We start from the raw sequence: 21,119 nt of genomic DNA, 5'->3' as shown, positions 1-21,119 counted from the left end.
GCATTTATCTACAAAGAAAACTTACTCTTAGGGAATTTTATTCTCCTTCTATAAGCACTGATCATAGTAATTAAGTATTTGACATAATTTCATAGTCTATAAAATGTAACCTGCAATGGGAAAATCACTGGCTTTGGAGACTCTGCTTGAATTCCAGCTCAGAAGCCTACAAGCTATATAACTCTGGGTAAGAACCTTCCTCCCTGAGCCTAGGTTTCCTCCGATTAAAAAAAAAAAAGGGCCACTTCCGGTTGTTGTTCCAATAGCAACATTTTCCCAATTCCCTTATAGCACTGCTTTTTCTACTGCCAGACGTCTTAACCTTAAGTCTTAACCTTAACGTAAGGTAAAGCTGTCAAGCCACCCACTGTTCTTGCTCATATCCAGGGCAGACATTACCAATCAATCCCTGCTCCCTTCCCCATGGAGCCCAGATAGCCTCAAATCCTTGACATAGCCGTCTGGGATAAATCGATGAGAACTGGCTGTGCGATGAAATCTGTATGCCATGGCTGCAAAATTAACCAAAACCACACCTGATATAAGGAAAGAAAGGAACACTTACTAGGACCCTTCACGGTTACGTTGAGCTCCCCACTCCCCGCAGCTTTGGTGTCAACCTTGAAGTCTGCAGTTTCCCGGATACGGACACCTTTGGGCTGCAGGCCTCGGCCACTGGCCCGGCAAGCGTTTGGGCTGCAGGCTGCAAGCACAGTTTCGACATCAATTCAACCTTTCATTCTTTAGTCGGTCATAAAAGCCAAGGTAACTTGGGGCCATGGGCCAAGAAAATATTTGCTTTGCACAAAGAATATGCAGTAGTGGCCCAAGACCAAGGGTCCCACTCAGGGAGCACACCAGGCTAGCAAATAAGGACACAACATAACTTTGTCCAGCCACACCACAGAAGGACTCGGGAGAAGTTACTTTGGCAAAGAAAACAGGAGAGCGCGGCGAATCCACGCTGTGCTCCTGGTACTGGCATTTATCCTTTTCTTTGTGAGGAGGAGTTAAGACTAAGTACTGGACATTATTCAAACCTCACTGCCATCCTCAAGGGCCCACTAATTGGGAAGACTGGAAAATGCGGTGCTTGAAATTGCCTGTCTGGGTTCCAAACCCTGGGTCAGCCATTTCTAAAAGTCTAAACATTGTTGTCTTCCGCACGAACAACCAGGCAAAAACAAAACAGCTAAAAAAGAGACCATTCCAGAAGAGCTTTTGGAAGGGGAGTGGAAAAAAGAGAGACCAGTTCAGCCCCACCTCAGCCAAGGCAGACCAACATTGTAGTGCTGTCTGGCACAAGGCTCTCGGAGTGTGAGTGGCTACAAAAGCAACAATTAGCAGTAAACACCACTCCTAGTTTGATTTTCGGGCCTAGTTTAAAAACTTAAAGTTGTGAGTCTGAAAATTAAGGACAAAGAAAGCTTCTGATATCTCTGTGCACCTTGAGAGGTCCACAAAACTACTGTTCCATAGTTGTTCCACGGTATCCAGGGGTTGATAAAAGATACCTTTACGCCCTAGGAATTCTTCCCTCAGCATGGGCAACCTTTTCATTAAGGAAATGGGAGATTAGTGTGTGAAATGTCATGTTGTTGAAGTGGCTTTTCCTTTCCAAATCTGACACTGCGTATTTGACAGCCCTCTGTACACAACGGATCACAGACTCCAGAAACAAGACTCTCTACTCCACAGAAGGAAGGTAATTCCTCCTCTGGCTCTCCCTCCCTGCAATGTCCTCAGCTGCCTATTTGGCAAACAACTGCTTCCAAAAGAGTCAGCGTACACTCTTGGAGTTAGAAATGATTTTAGATGGTTTATGGATGCATATATGTTTATGGTTGTACTTTATGGCAAGTGACATTGGTTTTCCATTGTGAGATTGATATAAAGTTTCCTTTACTATAAAATCATTTAAGTGGGGGAGGGGATGTTAGCAAATTAAAGAAAAAGTCAGCTGAGGGAGATAGCTCCTGCCTGTAATCCCAGCTACTCTGGAGGCTGAGGCAGGAGGATCACTTGAGGCCAGGAGTTTGAGGCTGCAGTAGGTTATGATTGCACCACTGCACTCCAGGCTAGACAACACAGCGGGACCCTGTCTCTAAAAAAAAGAGAAAGAAAGAAAGAAAGAAAGAAAGAAAATATGTATTAATGAATTAAATAGTATAAGTGATGGATGGGCTGAGTATGCCGAAAATTAAAAATATAGTCCATGAGTGAGGGAAGGTTGGAACACACTAGAAGAATTAGGAACGCTGTTTAAAAGTCTTTCTTGCCTTATGTCAAAAAGTTTTGCTGATGAATACACTGGGATTTTTTGTTTGTTTTTTCTTTGTCAAGGGGAGAAAAGTTGGTCATACCAGAAATAAGTCACAGCAGGATGACAGGACTTCCTCGGCAGGTTTTAATGTGTCTTAAAACACTCATGGAAATTCTGAACATGTGTAATAGTCTCAACATCAAAAGGGTAACTGCTCGGTTCATATAAACACTAAATGAGGCTAAAGAGTTTGAAGGGCACTGCCAGCTTCTCCACCATCTAGCAAAGCCCTAGATGTGTTGAAATGTAATTAGAGCATGGGTTGGGGGTCTGGCTGGACAAGTTGTAGTAACACCTGCACAGGAATTTCCTGAAGTCACAAAGAACACAAGCACAGCTGACATTCGCAAGCAGCACAAAGAACTGGCAAAAAAAAAAAAAAGTCCCACCCAACCAGCCCTTACCAAGTAAGAGGCCTCTGGCCCAGTGGTCTCAACTAGGAAGCCAACAGCTTTGGGGTCCAGGCTGGCCAAGAGGCAGGATTCGGAAGAGGAAGCCAAGTCTACAGACGCAGATTCGCAGGACAGAACAGGGAAAGGCAAGTATCGGTTAGAAAAAGAAGCACAGTTGGAAAACAAAACAAAACAAAGAAAAAAGGCAACGAAGAGAGAAGGAGAGAGAGTCTATCATTAGAGGAAAATGCATGCTCCTGGCTGCAGAGGGAGTTCAGCAGAGTGGCAAAGGGCAGGGTCAACAGAGACCACAGTTCCAGCCCCACTGACACCTCCTGGTACTGAAACCTTACGCTATCTAAGCCTTAGTGTCTCCACCTGCACAGTGGAGATGATAATAGCACCTGCAGCACACAGGCTAGTATGATGATTCGATGTAGCTGTGCTAAGTGCCTGACGGCCAGTGGAGGCTGCAGGGCCCATGCCGCTGCTAACACCAATCACATCAGTCGTGGTGCCAACTCCTCCAAGCGCCTCAGCCCCGCATCTCTCAGTGAGGATGACTCACCTGTATGTGTGTTTTGGGGAGGATTAAATGTGTTAATACAAGCAAAACATTTAGGTTTCTGCATGGGTTATAGAAGATATTAGTATTAATGTCTTGAGGACAAAGCAAGCCAGTTCCCGCTGAAGTGTGGCCCTGGCAGAAAGGGGATAGGTGCGAGCTCAGTGTTGGGGCCCAACTGTTTTCCTGGCCTCCGTGCCAGAAACAGACGTAGTCAGTCCATCCAGCACTCACCTTCCCCAACCTGCACAACGAAGGGGCTCTTGGGAATGGTGTCCCCAGCAAATGAGATCTTGACCACATGGGGGCCAGGCTGCATGGGTTTGTACACACATCGATGCACTTGGTTTCCTTTGTCTTCCAAGAGCAACTCCACGGTGTTCTTCCCCTGGGGATCTTCGACCTCAACACCAATGTCACCCACGCCAGCTCCTAGGAGAGAATGAGCATTCCATGAACCCAGGTCACCCTCGGAAAGCTCGCTGCGAGTGAGCGCAAAATGCAAACAGAAGGAGACCGGAAGGCACTCAGGAAGGTCCACACTAATACATTAACTATTTTCTTGGGTAGTTGGGGTTATGGTTAACTTTTCCATTTTCCACACTTTTTACGTTCTAAATTTTCTACATTGAAAACAGAGCCTACAATTCAAAAAGTATGTTTTATTCAGTCCTTTTTTTTTAAATCCCCACAGGATCTTGCATAGAACTAGGTCTAGTAGATGATTCTTAAAACTTAGTTTCTTTAGAACATTTAGTCAAATCAGAAATATGTACAGAAACTAATTAATCAGTCAAAGTCAAGCGTGAGTATTTTAGAGAGGAAAAGCTGGTTTTGAAAAAAAACCTAAAAATACAACTAATACAACAAGTTATTTTTGTCATTGTTTGTTCAATTTAAAAGATAAAAGGCCAGGCATCCCAGGCTTTCCTGTTTCTGAGGATTGTATTTCAGCCTTTGGAAGAAAGCCCAAAGGTCTGACCCCCAGAGGAGGGGCACACTACCTGCTGTGTAGATGTCAAAGTAGGTGGGCTTATTGGCGATGTTCCCTGCAGCTTCCAACCCTGGGCCTTTTGCAGTGACTTTACTGGCGTCTCCCTGGGCCTTGTCAACATTCACTTCAAATGGACTCTTGGAGATGTGCTGTCCTGCAAAGAGGACTGTGACCTATAGGTGAAAGACAGGTGAGATATACATAATTGCTTCTCTGCTTAGCAAGACCACATTCAGCCATATAAGCCTGAACACACACATACACACACACACACACACACACACACACACACAGGTTGCTGGAACCAGGCAGGAGCCCTGGAATCAATTCAAGTGGCCTGAATGGGACCCCTGCCTGGCCCCTTCAGGCATACAGATGGGTCTGGGACATCACGCCCTTAGCAAATTAAAAATGCTTATATCAGATATGCTTAGCCTCTCTAGGAGGAAATGAACAAACACTTATATTTGAATCTCTAGACACTGGGTCCTTCCAGGGGACTACAGAAGGGGCCACTATCCCCCCAGAATAAAATGTGCAGTACCAGGATTTCAAACCCAAAGTGAAAGTGTTTTTCAAAGAACCAAGATCACTCTTAGACACATGGATTTGAAACAAAGTACAATGATTTCCATCCAAAACTTGAGTCACAGTTGTCATCTTTGAAATTTTTCAGGAGAAATTGGGTTGGGTTTCATGTGAACCCATACTTGACTGGAATGAATTAATTACATCATAAATGCTCCCTTCAAGAGCATTTATTCCTATTTTTTCCAAATTCATAATGTTCTATGAGTATAAGAGAAATCTAAGGCCATTGTTTCAGGTGAATTCACTAAAGCCCAAGGTAGTGAGTATGGTCCGTGTCTCAAAGTCTGGGCCTGGTACATGGGGACTGGCCATTATGTGCTATTGAGGGTTTTCTTCCAATAAAGGGCACACTCTTGGGTCACCCCATTCACCTGCAATACAGGTTTTCCTCACCCCTGCCCTACAGGCCATCAGAACATCTCAAACAGAACTCAAAATGTTGCCAAGACACGGCCTGGGGCTCCACCCCCATCATTTCTCCAGGTGCTGAGGGCCATTTCCCTCCACTAGAGTCAGTTGGACTGCTCCATGCTCGGGCTTCAATGCTGACAGGCCCTCCAGAGCACCTCCAAGAGGTACCTAAGGAAGCACTAAGGGCAGAGTCCATAATTTAGCCACTACAGTGTCTACACTCCAGGCATGTAGCTGCAACCATTAGTTACCTAGATGGAGTTAGAAAAGTCTTATGACGTTGCAAAGAACCCATCCGTGGAAATGAACCAACAGAGATGTATTAGCTAACTCAAGTCTGATTCACAGGGACTCCAAATTTTCTACAATGAGCATCGATACTTTTATAATAAGAAAGGAAAATCAGAAGTTAACTTAAGAAAAACTCTTCTTCCTAAGATATTTCTTCTACACATATCGAAACAAGCCCAAAGACTAGTTCAAGCCATGGCCATGATGCTTCTTACTTTGTGCAACCCAGTGACCTTGGGCAGATACTCCACAGAGTATGTCTTGTTCTTGTCGCTGTCAGGGGTCACTTGTGCCTAGGAGGGAAGATGGGGGACAGTTAGAGAAGGTTCTGGGAATGAGTAAGGAGTGTGCTATGCCAGCCAAGGCCCTGCAGTGAGCTGCCGGGTCAGGAACTCTGAAGTGCTGGCTATTCATTTCCTATCCCGCCACCCCTATAGAGCACCCCAGGAGAGAAGTACCATGAAGTCACAGAAACAAAACCACGCAGCACAAAGGTATAACAGAGTCAGGACTCTCCACTGTCTCAGGGCTCTCACTCTCTAGGTAAGAGAGACTATGGAAGCAAGCAACAGAAACCTTTGTTGGCACAGTAGTTACTGAGAGCTTATGAAATGCTAAGCCTGGTGTTAGGGACCAAAAATTAAACAACATGCAAGTCAGGCACAATCCCTGCCCCAGCGGGGAAAACAAGACAGTATGTTAGTAAACTTAGCATTTCAGATTATGCTAAGTGATAGGAACAAAATATGGTCCTAAGACAATAAGTGGACAGAGAGAACAGCACGTACAAAGGCCCTAAGGGAGGAACCAAAGAACGGTCCATGTGGGAAGACAGTAGGGCAGGAATCATCTTGTTATTCTGACTGCCAGTACCTAGAACCTCAACTAACAAGGCCTTTGCTACAGCCAAAGCATCCTTTATTCTGTTAAACACTGTGTCCTTGGGAATCGATTTATATTTCAAGGCACATCTCTTGGGTGGGTTACTCTAACTGCTGTAAGCCTTGGTATATCCTTTGGGTAAAAAACAGTTTTGGTTGTGAGCTGTAATGGGGAAAATGGAGGCACAGTCCCTGGCCCCGTTACAGCCCCCAGAGCCCCATGGGATGCTGGACAGCAGAGGCAGCGTCCTCCAGCATACCTCCTCTTTGTTCCCTTCTGGGTCTTCAACAAACACCATCACGTCTCCTTGCCCGGCGCTGATGGTGTCCACAGTGAACTTGGCTGGCTGCTTCACCATGTTTCCAGTGGGCTCGATTCCTGTCATGGGTTTACACAGACAGACAACGTTATAAGCTGGGCAAGGCCATGGCACCAGTCATCACCCGCTGACTCTTTCAGGGAACAGAGAGATGGGACCCAGCCCTGCAGATCCCACGTGGGAGACAGGGACAAACTGCCACGACAAGGACAATCAGACAGGTTGAAAGCCTTAACTTTGTCTATGTTATTTAAGCAACATCCAATTCTGAAATATTCAGAGCTTGACAGTTAAGAGTCCATACAGGCCGGGCGAGGTGGCTCACGCCTGTAATCCTAGCACTCTGGGAGGCCGAGGCGGGAGGCTCGCTCGAGGTCAGGCGTTCAAGACCAGCCTGAGCAAGAGTGAGACCCCGTCTCTACTAAAAATAAAAAGAAATTATATGGACAGCTAAAATACATATAGAAAAATTAGCCGGGCATGGTGGTGCATGCCTGTAGTCCCAGCTACTCGGGAGGCTGAGGCAGGAGGATCGCTTGAGCCCAGGAGTTTGAGGTTGCTGTGAGCTAGGCTGACGCCACGGCACTCTAGCCCAGGCAATAGAGTGAGACTCTGTCTCAAAAAAAAAAAAAAAAAGAGTCTATGCAATTGTGAAAAATACCGTGGTCAGTAACTAGCAGAGGGGCTTGCCTTGACGGAAACAACATAGGAAGAAGAGTAACGCTTTATTTTTCATTGAACAAGATTTTGTGTTGCTTTAAATGTTTAAAAAGTACACTCATTATTTTTTTTAAATGAAACTTCTTATTTTAAGATGTTTGAGCAAATTCACTTGGGGAAGATTCATATGGAGGTGTAAGAAATGCCTTTTACCCAGTTTTCCCAATGGTAACATTGTGCAAAACTAAGACACAGTATCACAACCAGGGTGTTGACACTGATACAGTTAATGTACAGAACTTTTCCATAATCTCAGGGAGCCCTCATGTTGGCTTTTACAGCCTCACCTACTTCCCTCTGAGCCACCCTCTTCTTACCCCTGATCACCCCTGATCTCTTTTCCATCTCTGTAATTTTATAATTTCAATAATGTTATATCAATGAATCATGCATTATGGAACCTTTTGGGATTGGCCTTTTTCACTACACATAATTCTCTACAGAACCACCAATCCAGGTTGCTGCTTATATCAATGGTTTGTTCCTTTTTATTGCTGACTAATATCCCATGGTGTGGACATGCCACAGTTTGTTTGGCCATTCACCCACTGAAGGACACCTGGGTTGTTTCTACCCGTCTATTACTGATAAAACTGCTCTAAACGTTTTTATGTATAGGTTTGTGTGTGAATGTAAGTATGAAATTATATACAGGTCTCTGCCCCTGGTGCCTGACACAGAGTTCCTAAACCCCTTGTATTTTCCTAGATGAAAGGAGCCTGTTGTTCTAATGAGGTAACTCCTAGTGGGCTCCTAGATAGCTTTATTATGGGGCTGGTCACCAGAAAGAGCAAATCACAATTAGAAGCTTAGAACTTTCAGTCCACTCCCCATCCTCCGGGGAGGGGACAGGAGCTAGAGATTGAGTTTAGTCAATCATGCCTACGTGATTCAGTCTCCATAAAAGTCCCTAACGTATGGGGTTCAGGGAGCTTCTGGGTTGGTGAACACATCCATGTGTCAAGGGGGTGGCCTACCTCAACTTTGTAGGAACAGAAACTCCAGTGCCCAGAACCCTTCTGAACTTGGCCCAGCACACCTCTTCAGAATATCCTTTATCGTACATACCCTTTGGCATGTAACTGGGGAAGGTAAGTGTTTCCCTGGGTTGTGTGGGCCATCCTAGCAAATGATCTGCCATGAGTGGGGGCAATGGGAAGCTCTGATTTGTAGCCAACTTGCACGGAAGCTGTGGGCTGCCCGAGGACACACCATTTGTGACTGGCACCTGAAGTGGGGGGAAGTTTTGTGAAACTGAGGCCTTAAACTGTAGGGTCTACACTAACTCCGGGTAGGCACTGTCAGAATTCAATGGAATTATAGGATAGCCACTTGGTATCCTAGACAATTGGAGAATTGGTCAGTGTGAGGAAAAAAATCATAGATTTTGGTGAACAGAAGTGAAGTAGTTTAGGGTAGTAGTTGAGTTGAGCAGAAAAGATTTTTTTCCTTTAGTTGTGAGAATACTAACAGAAAAACAGTGGTCTTCCTGTACAATAAGTTTTTGTTCCCCAGGAGTTCAATTGCTGGGTCACATGGCTGTGGCATGCATTGTTTGTTTGTTTGCTTTAAAGAAATACCAAAATGTATTCCAGAGTAGCTGTACCATTTTACATTCCCACCAGCAATGAATGTATCAGTCACCAAGATCAACCTTCTCTGCATCCTTCCTAGCATTTGGTGTTATCCCTCCTTTTTACTTTAGCAATCTTGATAATGTGTATTGATTTTAATTTGCATTTCTCTCATGGCCAATGACATTGAACAACTTTACATATGCTTCTCTGCCATTTGTGCATTCTCTTCAGTGAAACTATTCATGTCTCTTGCCCATCATTTGCCCATTTTTCTAACTGAGTTGTTTGGTTGTTTGGTTAATTGTTTTTTAAATGTTGAACTTTGAGACTTTCTTACATGTTCTAGATATTAGTGCTTTGTGGGATATGTGGTTTGCAAATATTTTTCCTTAGTCTTTCAGCTTGTCTGTTCATCTTTTTAACTGTAAAAAACTTTTAAATTGTTTTTTAAAAGTAAAATTCAGCCCCCTAGACCCTGTCTCGGCAACATTTTAAGTTCCTATTTGAGATGCTGTCCAACCTGTAGGGTGGGAGCTGAGAGAGCCTGTCTTACAGGAGAGTGGGATGACCCAGGAGTGCGCCCTTCATTGGAAAAAAGCCCTCAACAGCATAAAAGGGCCAATCACCACTCACTCACTGACTCACCAGGAAAGGGCTAGGCTGCCCCTTCCTGGTCTTTTGGCTAGAGAGACCAGGCTTTCGTTGGCACTTTTTGTGTTTGTGCCCGCAGGTTGTCACCTTCTTCAGCTCCAAGTCTGAGATGCATGAGGCAAAAGTAAACTCAAAGAACTCACTACTGTGTCATTCACTGGGTCCCAGGGTCCCTAGCTGGTCTGCCTTGCTCTCTTTCAGAGTCTCCTTATGTCTGTCTTATACCTCATACTCAGGGATTTTAGTTGGACTTAGCAGAAAGAATTAGGAAAAGTACTTCTATTCCATATTGCCAGAAGTAGTTCAAATTTATTTATTCATATTTATATTTATTTATGAATGAATGAATGAATGTGATGGGAGTCTCACTCTTTCGCCCAGGCCAGAGTGCAGTGCCATAATCACAGCTCACTACAGCCCTAAACTCCTGGGCTCAAGCCCACTCCTCCTGCCTCAGCCTCCTGAGCAGCTGGGAATACAAGCGCGTGCCACCACATCTGGCTAATTTTTTTCATTTGCCCAGAGATGATGTCTCACGATGTTGCCCAGGCTGGTCTCAAACTCCTGGCCTTAAGGGATCCTCCAGCTGCAGCCTCCCAGGTACCTGGGATTATGGGTATGAACCACCATGCCCAGCTTACTACTTCTTGAAAAAGCTTTTTATTACAGAGAATTCCAAACCAACACAGATGTGGAAAGAACTGTACAATGAATCCCATGTACCTCAGCCTCAATGACTATCAACTCACCGCTGGTCTTGTCTCAGCTTCACTCCCACCTTTTCCCTCCTCCTGTATTATTCTGACCAAATCCTAGACCTCACATTTCTCATCCATAAACATTCACTATGTATCTTTAAAAGATACTTTTAGAATACCCACAATATGAATGTCACATCAAAAATTTAAAAATAATTCCTTAATATCATCAAATATCTGGTGTTCAAATTTCCAATTATCTTACAGATTTCATGAAGTTTGTTTTTTTTGTTTGTTTGTTTTTTTGTTTTTTTTTTCAGAGAAAGGGTCTTGTTCTGTCACCCAAGCTGGAGTGCAGTGGTACGATAATAGCTCACTGCAGCCTTCCAACTCCTGGGCTCAAGCAATCCTTCTGTCTCGGCCTTTCGAGTAGCTGGAACCACAGACATACATCACCATGCCTGGGTAATTTTTCCTATTTTTTGTAGAGTTAGGGTCTCACTATGTTGCCCAGGATGGTTTCGAACTCCTGGCCTCAAGTTATACTCCTGCCTCAGCCTCCCAAAGTGCTGGGATTTTAGGTGCTTCATGAATTTTTTAACAGTCAGTTTGAATAGGATCCAAGTTAGGGTCACATATTACAAATGGTTGCTAAGTCTCTTAAATCTCATTTAATCTCCACATGTCTCTCCATCTCTTCTTTTTCCCTGTCATCAACCTGTTAAAGGCACTGGGTCAAAATGGTGGTAGATTGTTAAACAAAAAGATAGCCTTCCCACACTGCTAGGTAAGAAATTCAAAGTGGAGGCCAGGTGCAATGGTTCACTCCAGCACTTCAGGAGGTTGTGGTGGGAGGATCGCTTGAGGGTACAAGACCAGCCTGGGCAACACAGTAAGACCCTGTCTATAAAAAAAAAATTAAGAAAAATACACAGGCCGGGCGCGGTGGCTCACGCCTGTAATCCTAGCACTCTGGGAGGCCGAGGCGGGTGGATCGCTCAAGGTCAGGAGTTCGAGACCAGCCTGAGCAAGAGCGAGACCCCGTCTCTACTAAAAATAGAAATTATCTGGCCAACTAAAATATATATACAAAAAATTAGCTGGGCATGGTGGCGCATGCCTGTAGTCCCAGCTACTTGGGAGGCTGAGGCGGTAGGATCGCTTAAGCCCAGGAGTTTGAGGTTGCTGTGAGCTATGCTGACGCCACGGCACTCACTCCAGCCCAGGCAACAAAGCGAGACTCTGTCTCAAAAAAAAAAAAAAAGAAAGAAAAATACACAAAAGATTTTACAACCAAAGGAGGAGAAGTGGGGTGGAGGGAGGAGGAGAAGGAGAAGAAGAAAGAAAAATTCAAAGTGGAGAAATACAGTTTTAACTCATTTAAGCATAGAAAAAAGGCTGGAAAGAAATACCTTAGACTTTGAAAGAAGGAATGAGCTGGACAGTTGGGAAAGGAGCTTTTAATTTTTATTTTGCACATTTTTCTTTTGCTTAAAATTTACATAATAATCATGTCATTTAACAAATACAGGAGTCTACCTGCTCAAGGCTTCTTGGGTGTGGCTCTGGGTAGAAGTTTTAAAAAACTAAAAAAAAAAAAAAAAAAAAAAACCCAAATAGATTTAAACGTGGACCTAAAATATTGATAAACACCTACTCCATCTGAGTAAGCCTGAGAAACGTAATCTGCAGCTTGTCAGAGGCCTGGCATGGTCTCATCTCCTGCGGCTAACCACGGTTGGTTAGGAGGCTGAACCACATCCTCACACTCCAAACTCGGTGCAGTTATACTCACCACGCAGAGACAACTGGTCTCTTTGATTACTCAGAGCGAAGGGTGCTTAAGGCTTGCTATGCAATAAATGCTTCATACAGAATATAGGTTTTGGAAAAGGTTTCTGATTAGCTCATGGATGGACGCTTTCAACATACCTAACCCTGTAGGGTGCCCACCACAAAGATTGATTTATGGCTGCAGGTCCACCTCACCCCAGCCCTCTCTCCTCTCAACCCACTAGAACTAAGCAAGTGAGGGCTCTGTGAATGGATCTGCAAGTGCTAACTGGCTGACAACTGGAATCTATTCAACATCCACAAGACAAAATAAACCTCTCAACTCTTTTAGAAACTAGAAGATGAAATGTCCTCTTTTCCTGGGCTCAGGTGACAGAAATGAAGCAATGTGACCACATAGGAGAGGGAGCAAAACTGGCCCTGGCTTTCATCTCACCCCAGGACAAGAATAATATCTCACAGTCCCATCCACGTGGCCTCGCACTGTGGCCCTGTCACTTAAAATGAACGTTTTATCTTCCTACTTAAAAAGGAAAAAAAAAAAAAATAAATCAAACAGGAACTACCATATGATCCAGCAATTCCACTTGTAGGTATATAACCATAAGACTTGAAGCAGGGACCTAGACACTTGTACACCCATGTTCATGCAGCAATTATTCATAAAACTAAAAGGTGGAAGCAACCTAAATGTCTATCAACAAAAGAATACATAAACAAAATATGTTATATATGATAGAATGTTATTCAGTCACAAAAAGAAACAAAATTCTGACACATGCTACAGCATGGACGATATATATGCTAAGTGTAGTAAGCAAGACAAAATAAAAAAATAGACATTGGCTAGGTGTGGTGGCTCACACCTGTAATCCGAGCATTCTGGGAGGCCAAGGTGGGAGGATCGCTTGAAGTCAGTAGTTTAAGCCCAGCCTGAGCAAGAGCAAGACCCTGTCTCTACAAAAAATACAAAAATTAGCCGGGCATAGTGGTGCACACCTGTAGTCCCAGCTACTCAGGAGGCTGAGGCAGGAGGATTGCTTGAGTCCAGGAGTTGGAGGTTGCAGTGAGCTATGTGATGCCACTGTACTCTAGCCCGGGTGACAGAGCAAGACTCTGCCTTCCAAAAAAAAAAAAAAAGATAGACATTGTATGATCTCATTTCTATGAGGTCCTAGAATAGGCAATTTCTTAGAGACGGAAAGTAGAAGAGAGGTTACCAGGAGCTGAGGGGAGGGGAGAATGGAGAGTTATTGTTTAATGAGTATGACGTTTCCGTTTGGGAAGCTGAAAAATTTTGGAGATGAGTGGTGGTGATGGTTGCACAACATTGTGAAGGTATTTAATGCCACAGAGTTGTGCACTTAAAAGTGGTTAAAATGGTGAATTTGATGTTATGTGTATTTCTCCACGATAAAAAATGCATAAATACACACACATATATAAATATAAAAGGGAAAAAAGGGTGTTTCCTCACAAGTGCGCAACTCTTACAAAGAGGCAGGCAGATGAAGGAAATGGCAATGACCAGCCACATTCCTGAACCATAGCAAGTGGTCATTTTCTAGAAAACAGCCCATGAAAGGAAACCGTCTCACATTAACAATGGGGAAACTGGACAGCCAGAGATAAGGTTATTACAAACAAGCATTTTATGTCTTGATTAGATTTAGTCCGTTTGACCAATTTTGTTGACAAGAGATTTATTTGGCTGTTTGCAACCTTTTTGCCATTAAGGAAGCATAATCTTTAAAATCAGAGATTCCTCATTCCAGCCACCGCCTTTGGTTATGGCCCAGAGAAAGCACTTTTAAAGCAAGCATGGGCATGCCAGTCAAGTGACTGCGAATGGGCAGAGGTCTTCAAACAAAGTCCCCAGTCCCTATACAACACCAATGATTGCACAGACCCCACTTAGTTGCAAACAGAATCTCAAGTGGGAAGTGGGTTTGCTCCAGAACTATCAGGCTATCTACTGGTTTAAATCATGCCAAAAAAGACAGATCAGAAAAGCTGAGTTGAGAACAGCCTGTGGTCAGTACCACTGCCCTGGTCATGTGTCATCTTAAGACTAAGCTGATATCAAGCAGGGAAATGCTATATTCAGAGGGAATATATGATAGGACATCCCACAAGACACACGCCTGGACGCTTTAGAAAGTCAATGCCATTAAGGAAAAAAAAAAACAGTTTGAGAAAATTATTCTACATTAAAAGAATCTAAAGAGAAATAACAAGCAAATGTAGTAAGTGAAATTTAATCAGACCTTGGTTTGTAAAACAATAGGGAAATTTGAATACAAATGGATATTAGATAATATGAAATTATTATTAATTTTCTTATGTGTGATAATATTGTGGATATCCTATTCTTAGAAGAGGCTTACTGATGTACAGAACTGTCACCATGCCCATAATTTATTTTCAAATAATTCAATAATCACATGTACTCTCACACACGCGCACACGCATGAAGGGCAAGAGAAAACTATTAAGTTAGAATGGTAACAACTGTCAATGCTGGGAGAGGATATACAGGATACTGTGTGTGTGTAAATGTTATCCCAACTGTGATAACATTTTCTTAATTATGAAAATCAAGAAAGAAAGCAGGTATAGTGGCTCATGTCAGCACTTTAGGAGGCCAAGGCAGGAGGATCACTGGGGCCAAGAGTTCAAGCCTGGGCAACGTAGTGAGACCCAGGTTCTATAAAAAATAAAAACTTAGCTGGACATGGTGGCATGTGCCTGTAGTCCCAGCTACTTGGGAGGCTGAAATGGAAGGATTGCTTGAGCCCAGGAGTTTGAGGCTACAGTGAGCTATCATGGGGCACTTCACTTCAGCCTGGACGACAGAATGAGACCCTATCTCAAAAGGAAGAAAGAAAAAAAGAAAAGAAACAAAATTCACTCCCTCCCCTCCCCATAAAAGAAGGGAAAAGTTGTATTTGGCTGTGCTGATCTTTACCAGAAACCACATTATGCAACCATGTAACTACTGTTCTCTTCAGAAAGCAAGTGTGCTTGAAGTTATGTGCCAATCAGAACGCCAAATGCCTCTGAATGCTTCAACCCACTGTAATGTTCCCAGCAGAATGGTGTCCTGCAGCTGCTTCAGACTCATAAACAGGATGTCTTGGCAAGGAAGTGTCTACCAGAGGCTCACAATAGCTCCCACCCCATCTGGAAATCTGGGGCAGCTTCAGCATAAATGCATCAGCAGCCGGATGACCCAGGTGCTAGCCCCGTCCCCAACACTGACTGTGGTGATCTGGGTCAAGAGACCAAGCCCCCTGCGGACCAGGCCTCTGATTCCTCTTCTGCAAAATGGAAGCAACAGCCCTTTCTTAGTCCCAGGGTTACTAACTGAAACTACAACACAGCAAACTCATCATTCTCCATCATATAAAAGCAGAAGCATATTCGTTTTGTTGTGTTTTGTTTGAGATGGGGTCTCGCTCTGTCTCCCAGACTGGAGTGTAGTAGCATGATCATAGCTCACTGCAGCCTCCAACTCCTGGACTCAAACCATCCCCCTGCCTCGGCCTCCCAAAGTGCAGTATTACAGACATAAACCACTGCACCCACCCCCAGAAGCAGTTCTTAAAACAACAATATTCACAAGGCAGAATAAAATGGTCATAAATAAGTGGTTCTTTAGGTTTAAAAAAAAAATGTGACAAAGGAGGCCTGGAGTCTCTTTAAGGATTAAGCCCACACATTCTTGATCCTGAGAACATTCCTCCTGAAGCCACGTAATAATCTCCAACACCAGAGACAAGTCGCAAATCAACAGGACCAGAACTTACCTTTGCCGTAGGCCCTGGCTTTCTTCGGGTTGAGTTTGGGTTTAAGAGGAGCCCCTGGCTTGAGCTTGGCCTTGGGGAACTGGGACAGGTAAGTCATAACCGAGTGCTCGTCCACATCTGGGTGAATGATTTCTTCAGGAGTGATGACCTAGAATGATGACATGGTGGATGAAGGCCCAGAACACATCGCTTTGCAACTACTGAAGTTTTTGTAAATGTCTCTTAAACGAGCACTACAAATATTAAGAAATTGAGTCAGCTTCTCAGTAAGTAAAATTACATTAAACCAACACATCAAGCTCAGTGCTTTTAACCTGTTAGAGGTGTTCACCGGCCTCTTTGGAAGCTGGGGGGGTCCCTCTCCAGAAAATTCTGCATGTAATTTCCAGAGGTTTATTCCCCCTCCCCTGAGTCTATTATCCCCCAGGTCAAACTTTCCAGAAAGGATAAAGGGATAAGCTACAGCAAATCAGGAAGAAAAAACAAGCACATATGGGATTAGAGCATATTACAAAAAAGCACCAATTAACTGGCTTTTTCCTTTGCTCCCACATGTCCATTGACTGTATCTCTATTAACTCTACTAAAACTCTATTAACTCTAATAAAAAAATTAAGATAAAAAAGACACAACACATATTAGATATCTGGTCTTAATTTATTAGGAGCTATTTAAAAAACAGGGAGGGGTTGAATTTTTCCTGACACTCAGTTAGGAGAAAGAGCCACAATGGAGAGGTGACCTCCCTGACAGCGTCACTGCCTCAGTTCCATCACCTGCCTCATCCCTAAACAGCACACAAAGTCCTCCCTGCCTCCAACAAAGGTGCTAAGAAGCTAAAGCCCACTTCCTCATATGAACAGAAGACTGTCTCATAAACCAGGTTAACCAAGTGCAATGAACAATAGATCCATCCAACTTCCCTCTCCCTGTGCTAGAAATCACCAGAAACCACTGTGATGATTAGCCTGCAAGAACAAAACAGCTACTTGGGTTTGAACAGTTGCCTTCAATACATTCCATAAAAAGTAGGGTGTGTGTTGATTTGGCATTTCTTCCAGGCAGCTCCTTCAACAACTTTACCATGCCAACATCACATGAACGTCAGCAGGAGATGGTTTCAGATTCATGTGGAGATGAAAAACATACCACACCACTTCCTGAGGGTAGATGAGCCAATAAACGGGCCATGTAGCAGAGACATGACTCCAAAACCTAACCAAAGAAATAGGCATGTTTTTCTATTTCCCAAGGAATCCTGTTACAAAATACACTGAACTCAGGTCTGAGCACCAACTCAGACCTTAAGGGAGCCTATAGCAAAGTCATCAATCCCACGGCACTGGCTACCTACAACTTACCAGGGCTTTGACATTGCTTAATTGTTCGGGGGAGTTTTTAGAAGGAAAACACTCGTTTCCCTCCCTGCCAGGAAGACTGGACCTCAACTAGGCAATATGCCTACTGCAGATGGTATCCAAGACATATTTGATTTCTGAGTGCTCTTGTTATATTCCCGTGATAGGATTACAGGCACTGCAAATTCTCCCACAATTCCCACTCGTGGTGGGTTATTCTGGTTTATATTTTTTTGTAAAGTTCTAGGTCCTGTGACTTTTTTAAGATAGTGGATTAAAATCACCTATTTTTATATAGATTAAAAAATGCTCACATATTGGCAATTTCTTATGGCTTAACCTAATAGTTAAGGTCCACGTTTGTAGTCTGGGGTTTAAAGATAATCTTTAAAATATTTGGAGCAGAAATACTAGAAAATTTGCCAGTGTGTGGCAAAGAAGAGTGACAGAAACATTTTTGAGTCGGGTGCAGTGGCTCCCGCCTATAATCCCAGCACTTTGGGAGGGTGACACAGGAGGATCACTTGAGGCCGGGAGTTTGAGACCAGCCTGGGCAACATAGCGAGACCCCATCTCTACTAAAAGAAATTTTTTAAAAAATTAGCCGGGTGTGGTGGCGTGTGCCTACAGTCCTAGCTACTTAGGAGCCTGAGGCAAGAGGATTGCTTGAGCCCAGGAGTTTGAGGCTGCAATGAGCTATGATCATGCCATTGCACTCCAGCCTGGGCAACAGAGACAACCCTGTCTCAACAAAAAAAACAAAAAAACAAAAAAAAGATTTTTTTTTTTTTTTGGATGTCCTACAAGCACCTAAGTCAATGAGAACCTATTATGGGTATAATGTGGAAGATGGCGGTACACCACAGGTAGTACTCTTTGAAGTTCAATGCCAAGGCCAGACTACCTGCCTGACCTAGAAAGGCAACCACAGAGTGACAGAACAAGCTAGTGGGTGGGGACAGCCTCTCGGGACACGGCAGGCTCGCATGTACCTGTGGCACACCCAGCCAGTCGTCTGCTTGCTGCATGGCCTCTCGCGCATTATCCACAGGCTTTCGTGGATCCCAGGACTCCCAGTCCGGGCACAGACCTGTCAACACAACACAAAGGATGCTTTTAGCATTAGCTGCCTAAACAGATTAAAGTAAGCCATATGCCTAAACCAAACCTGTTTGGTCTCTTAATTCAGAGAATAATTTCTGCCAAAAATCTCAGTGAGTTATTTAGTAATGGTCAGAAAGTAGCCCAGATGAGCGTGCCGTGTGGAAGCTACCCTACATTAGCTGAGACTTCTCCTTTAGGTGCTATCTTCTTGTAGTAAGATAGGGATTATCCATTCTTTGAAAATGTGGTATTAACAAGTAAGCAAAGCTTATAAAAAGCCTGGTGCCTTTTTACAGGAGAGATGTTTTTGATCCTACCCCAGGATTTATCTAAAACGACTAGACTAGCATTCTGTGTGATGCAAAAATCTAATTGCTCAAAGGCACAAAACTAGAATTCTCTTGAGATTCCTGGTAAGCACAAGAAGTCCAAGAACTGGAGTAAAAATTCCCAGGTTGAAATTGGAAAGAAGTATCCTAAAATGTGTCTTTAGATGAAAGTAAGGAAGAGGAACTAGGAAATGAACTACTGCTGCACTTTGAATTATTTCTAGGTGACACCTACTTATCAGCTCTCAAGGAAGAATGAGGCCTTGAGCCAGCTCCTTCCCCACCCAACTGACACTAACTAGTTCTGCTTTAAGCATGTTAAGATCACTAGCTTACTAAATACTAATGTGCCCAGCACATAAAGAACACCCTGCCAATGGAAAATATGATTATTAGTGTAGTTTTTTTAATATGGAGCGCTTCACAAATTTATGTGTCACCCTTGCACAGTGGCCAGTGGATCTTCTCTGTATCCTTCCGATTTTAGTACATGTGCTGCCGAAGTGAGCACTAGAGATTTCTTAAATTAAAATTAATTTTAGGGGGTGTGTAGGAGCACTGGCTCTGGCATTCCCATTGACTGTGTACCAGCAAACTCTACCCGTCAATCTAAACCCTCCAGTGAGGGTAATTACAACCTTGGTGTACACTCCACCACTCAGAAAAGAGGGGCCCATCAAGGGAGGCAGAGGCTCCAAGTGGATCCTGACCAAGCACTATGTCACAGCACTGCAGAAAGAAAAGGGCGCAGAAAGCCATATATAGGCAAACCAGTGGTTAATAAAAACGGGTACTTTCCACTCCATGGAAGTTTTTAGATTTTCATGCCAAGCCACCTAACAGGGCCACATGTTTCTCCAAAGCCAACGGGAAACTAGGCACCAATGTGGGAAGACACGGGGCTTTGGAGTCTGGAAGCTAAACCCAAGGCCTGCTCCAAGCACCAAGGCTTTCGTTGGGAATTTAGATAAATGACTGAACTCAATGCTCACACATGTCTATGGATATACCTGGAAGACCTGCCCTTGGAAGGGTAAACAGAGCCATTTTTAGTTCCATGAGCTATCTTACAATGGGCTAACACCAGGAGAAATACACCAGTCACGGCAAAGCTAGTGTTCCCATTGAAAACCAAGAGGTTTAGGGCCCACACATCAGCCTCCAGAAGAGACGGTTTAGCCACGGGCACTTGCCTGGAGCACAGCTGTCTACCAGGGCCCCCAGGGCTTTGCCGTCTTGCCAGTTCTGGTTGAAGTTGGTGATGGGCAGGTAGGGGATCTTGTTCTGAATCCATCCCAGCAGCCTCTGCTTCGGCGTCTGCTTCTTGGCATCGTCGTCCCCTTCATCCTCCCACACGGGCATGGAGATGGAGTAGTGCAGGATCAGCGTCCACACCAGGCCCAGGATGAGCTTCAGGTTCCCATCCACGATGGCTTTGCTGTCTGGGGAGAGAGGCACAGGCTCGGTCACCCCTTTGGGTTACACAAGTGTGAATCACCCTCCTTGTAAAAGGTGAACGGAGTCCTCATCTATGAGAGAACCATACTGAGATATGTAGGGGCGAAAGGATGCGAGGCTGGAGTTTGCTTCAAAATGTTAATACTTGAGGATGAGAAAAGATGAAATATGACTCCAAAATGTTGTGGACAGGAGTTACCAGATCATGGGTACACGAGAGTGCATTATACTTACTGTCTACTTTTGTGCATGCTTAAAATTTTCAATAAAAAGGGTTTTTAACAACTTAAAGAAATCATTTCAGAAATGTAGACAATAAAAAGGGGTGACTGCATCTCCAGAGGTAACCACCTGCTAACCCGCTGGTATATAGTCTGCTGTATTGTGCATTTGCATGTGTTTGCTGCCTGAATTTATATCATACAAAACAACCAGTCTACAACATTTTCTTTTCTCTAGTCATTACGTCCTAGACATCTTTTCTCAATAAGTTGTTTCTGTTTACATTCTCATCTATGGGTATAAGAGGCCAGTTTCCCCTCAAATCTCACCAATGCTGGGCGTTATCAACCATTTTCATCTTTGCTCGTCTGACAAGTCAGTCACTCATAAGGGGAAGCCACTGATGGTTAAGCTAATACAATCGGTCAAAGTCTTCGTTGCCAGGAGGATAAGTGACTGGCCTAAGTGGTGGTTAGTACTCCCCTCACTTAACAGAACATGCCATTCCCCTAGCCAGCACCTCCCAGGAATCTCACTGCCATTTGTTTCACTTTCCCCTCCCCGTGGCTTCTCTGCGGCTCTCTCGGTCATCTTTCCAACCTCCACCTGCACCCATAAAGACTCAAGCCTT

At 43.9% G+C, this 21,119-nt stretch overlaps 1 protein-coding gene and 1 non-coding gene across 5 annotated transcripts in view; both read right to left on the bottom strand.

The window, feature by feature from the left end:
- FLNB (filamin B) overlaps positions 1–21,119 on the bottom strand; it is a 129,430-nt gene that overhangs the window by 59,312 nt on the left and 48,999 nt on the right. For all 4 annotated transcript variants that reach the window (XM_069475944.1, XM_069475945.1, XM_069475946.1 and 1 more), the window contains exons 2-9: positions 20,002–20,250; positions 18,368–18,465; positions 16,018–16,165; positions 6,709–6,827; positions 5,783–5,860; positions 4,285–4,447; positions 3,515–3,712; positions 566–703 (exon numbers count right to left, since the gene is read on the bottom strand). In XM_069475944.1, the coding sequence (XP_069332045.1) occupies positions 566–703; positions 3,515–3,712; positions 4,285–4,447; positions 5,783–5,860; positions 6,709–6,827; positions 16,018–16,165; positions 18,368–18,465; positions 20,002–20,250 (1,191 nt within the window). The remainder of the gene's footprint in view (positions 1–565; positions 704–3,514; positions 3,713–4,284; positions 4,448–5,782; positions 5,861–6,708; positions 6,828–16,017; positions 16,166–18,367; positions 18,466–20,001; positions 20,251–21,119) is intronic.
- Positions 19,214–19,319, bottom strand: LOC138388873 (U6 spliceosomal RNA). The gene has a single exon (XR_011234347.1). It is a non-coding gene; the product is annotated as a U6 spliceosomal RNA (small nuclear RNA).

This window comes from Eulemur rufifrons, chromosome 7, assembly GCF_041146395.1.
Source record: "Eulemur rufifrons isolate Redbay chromosome 7, OSU_ERuf_1, whole genome shotgun sequence".
Lineage (NCBI taxonomy): Eukaryota > Metazoa > Chordata > Mammalia > Primates > Lemuridae > Eulemur > Eulemur rufifrons.
This window is presented reverse-complemented; position numbering and strand designations above follow the sequence as displayed.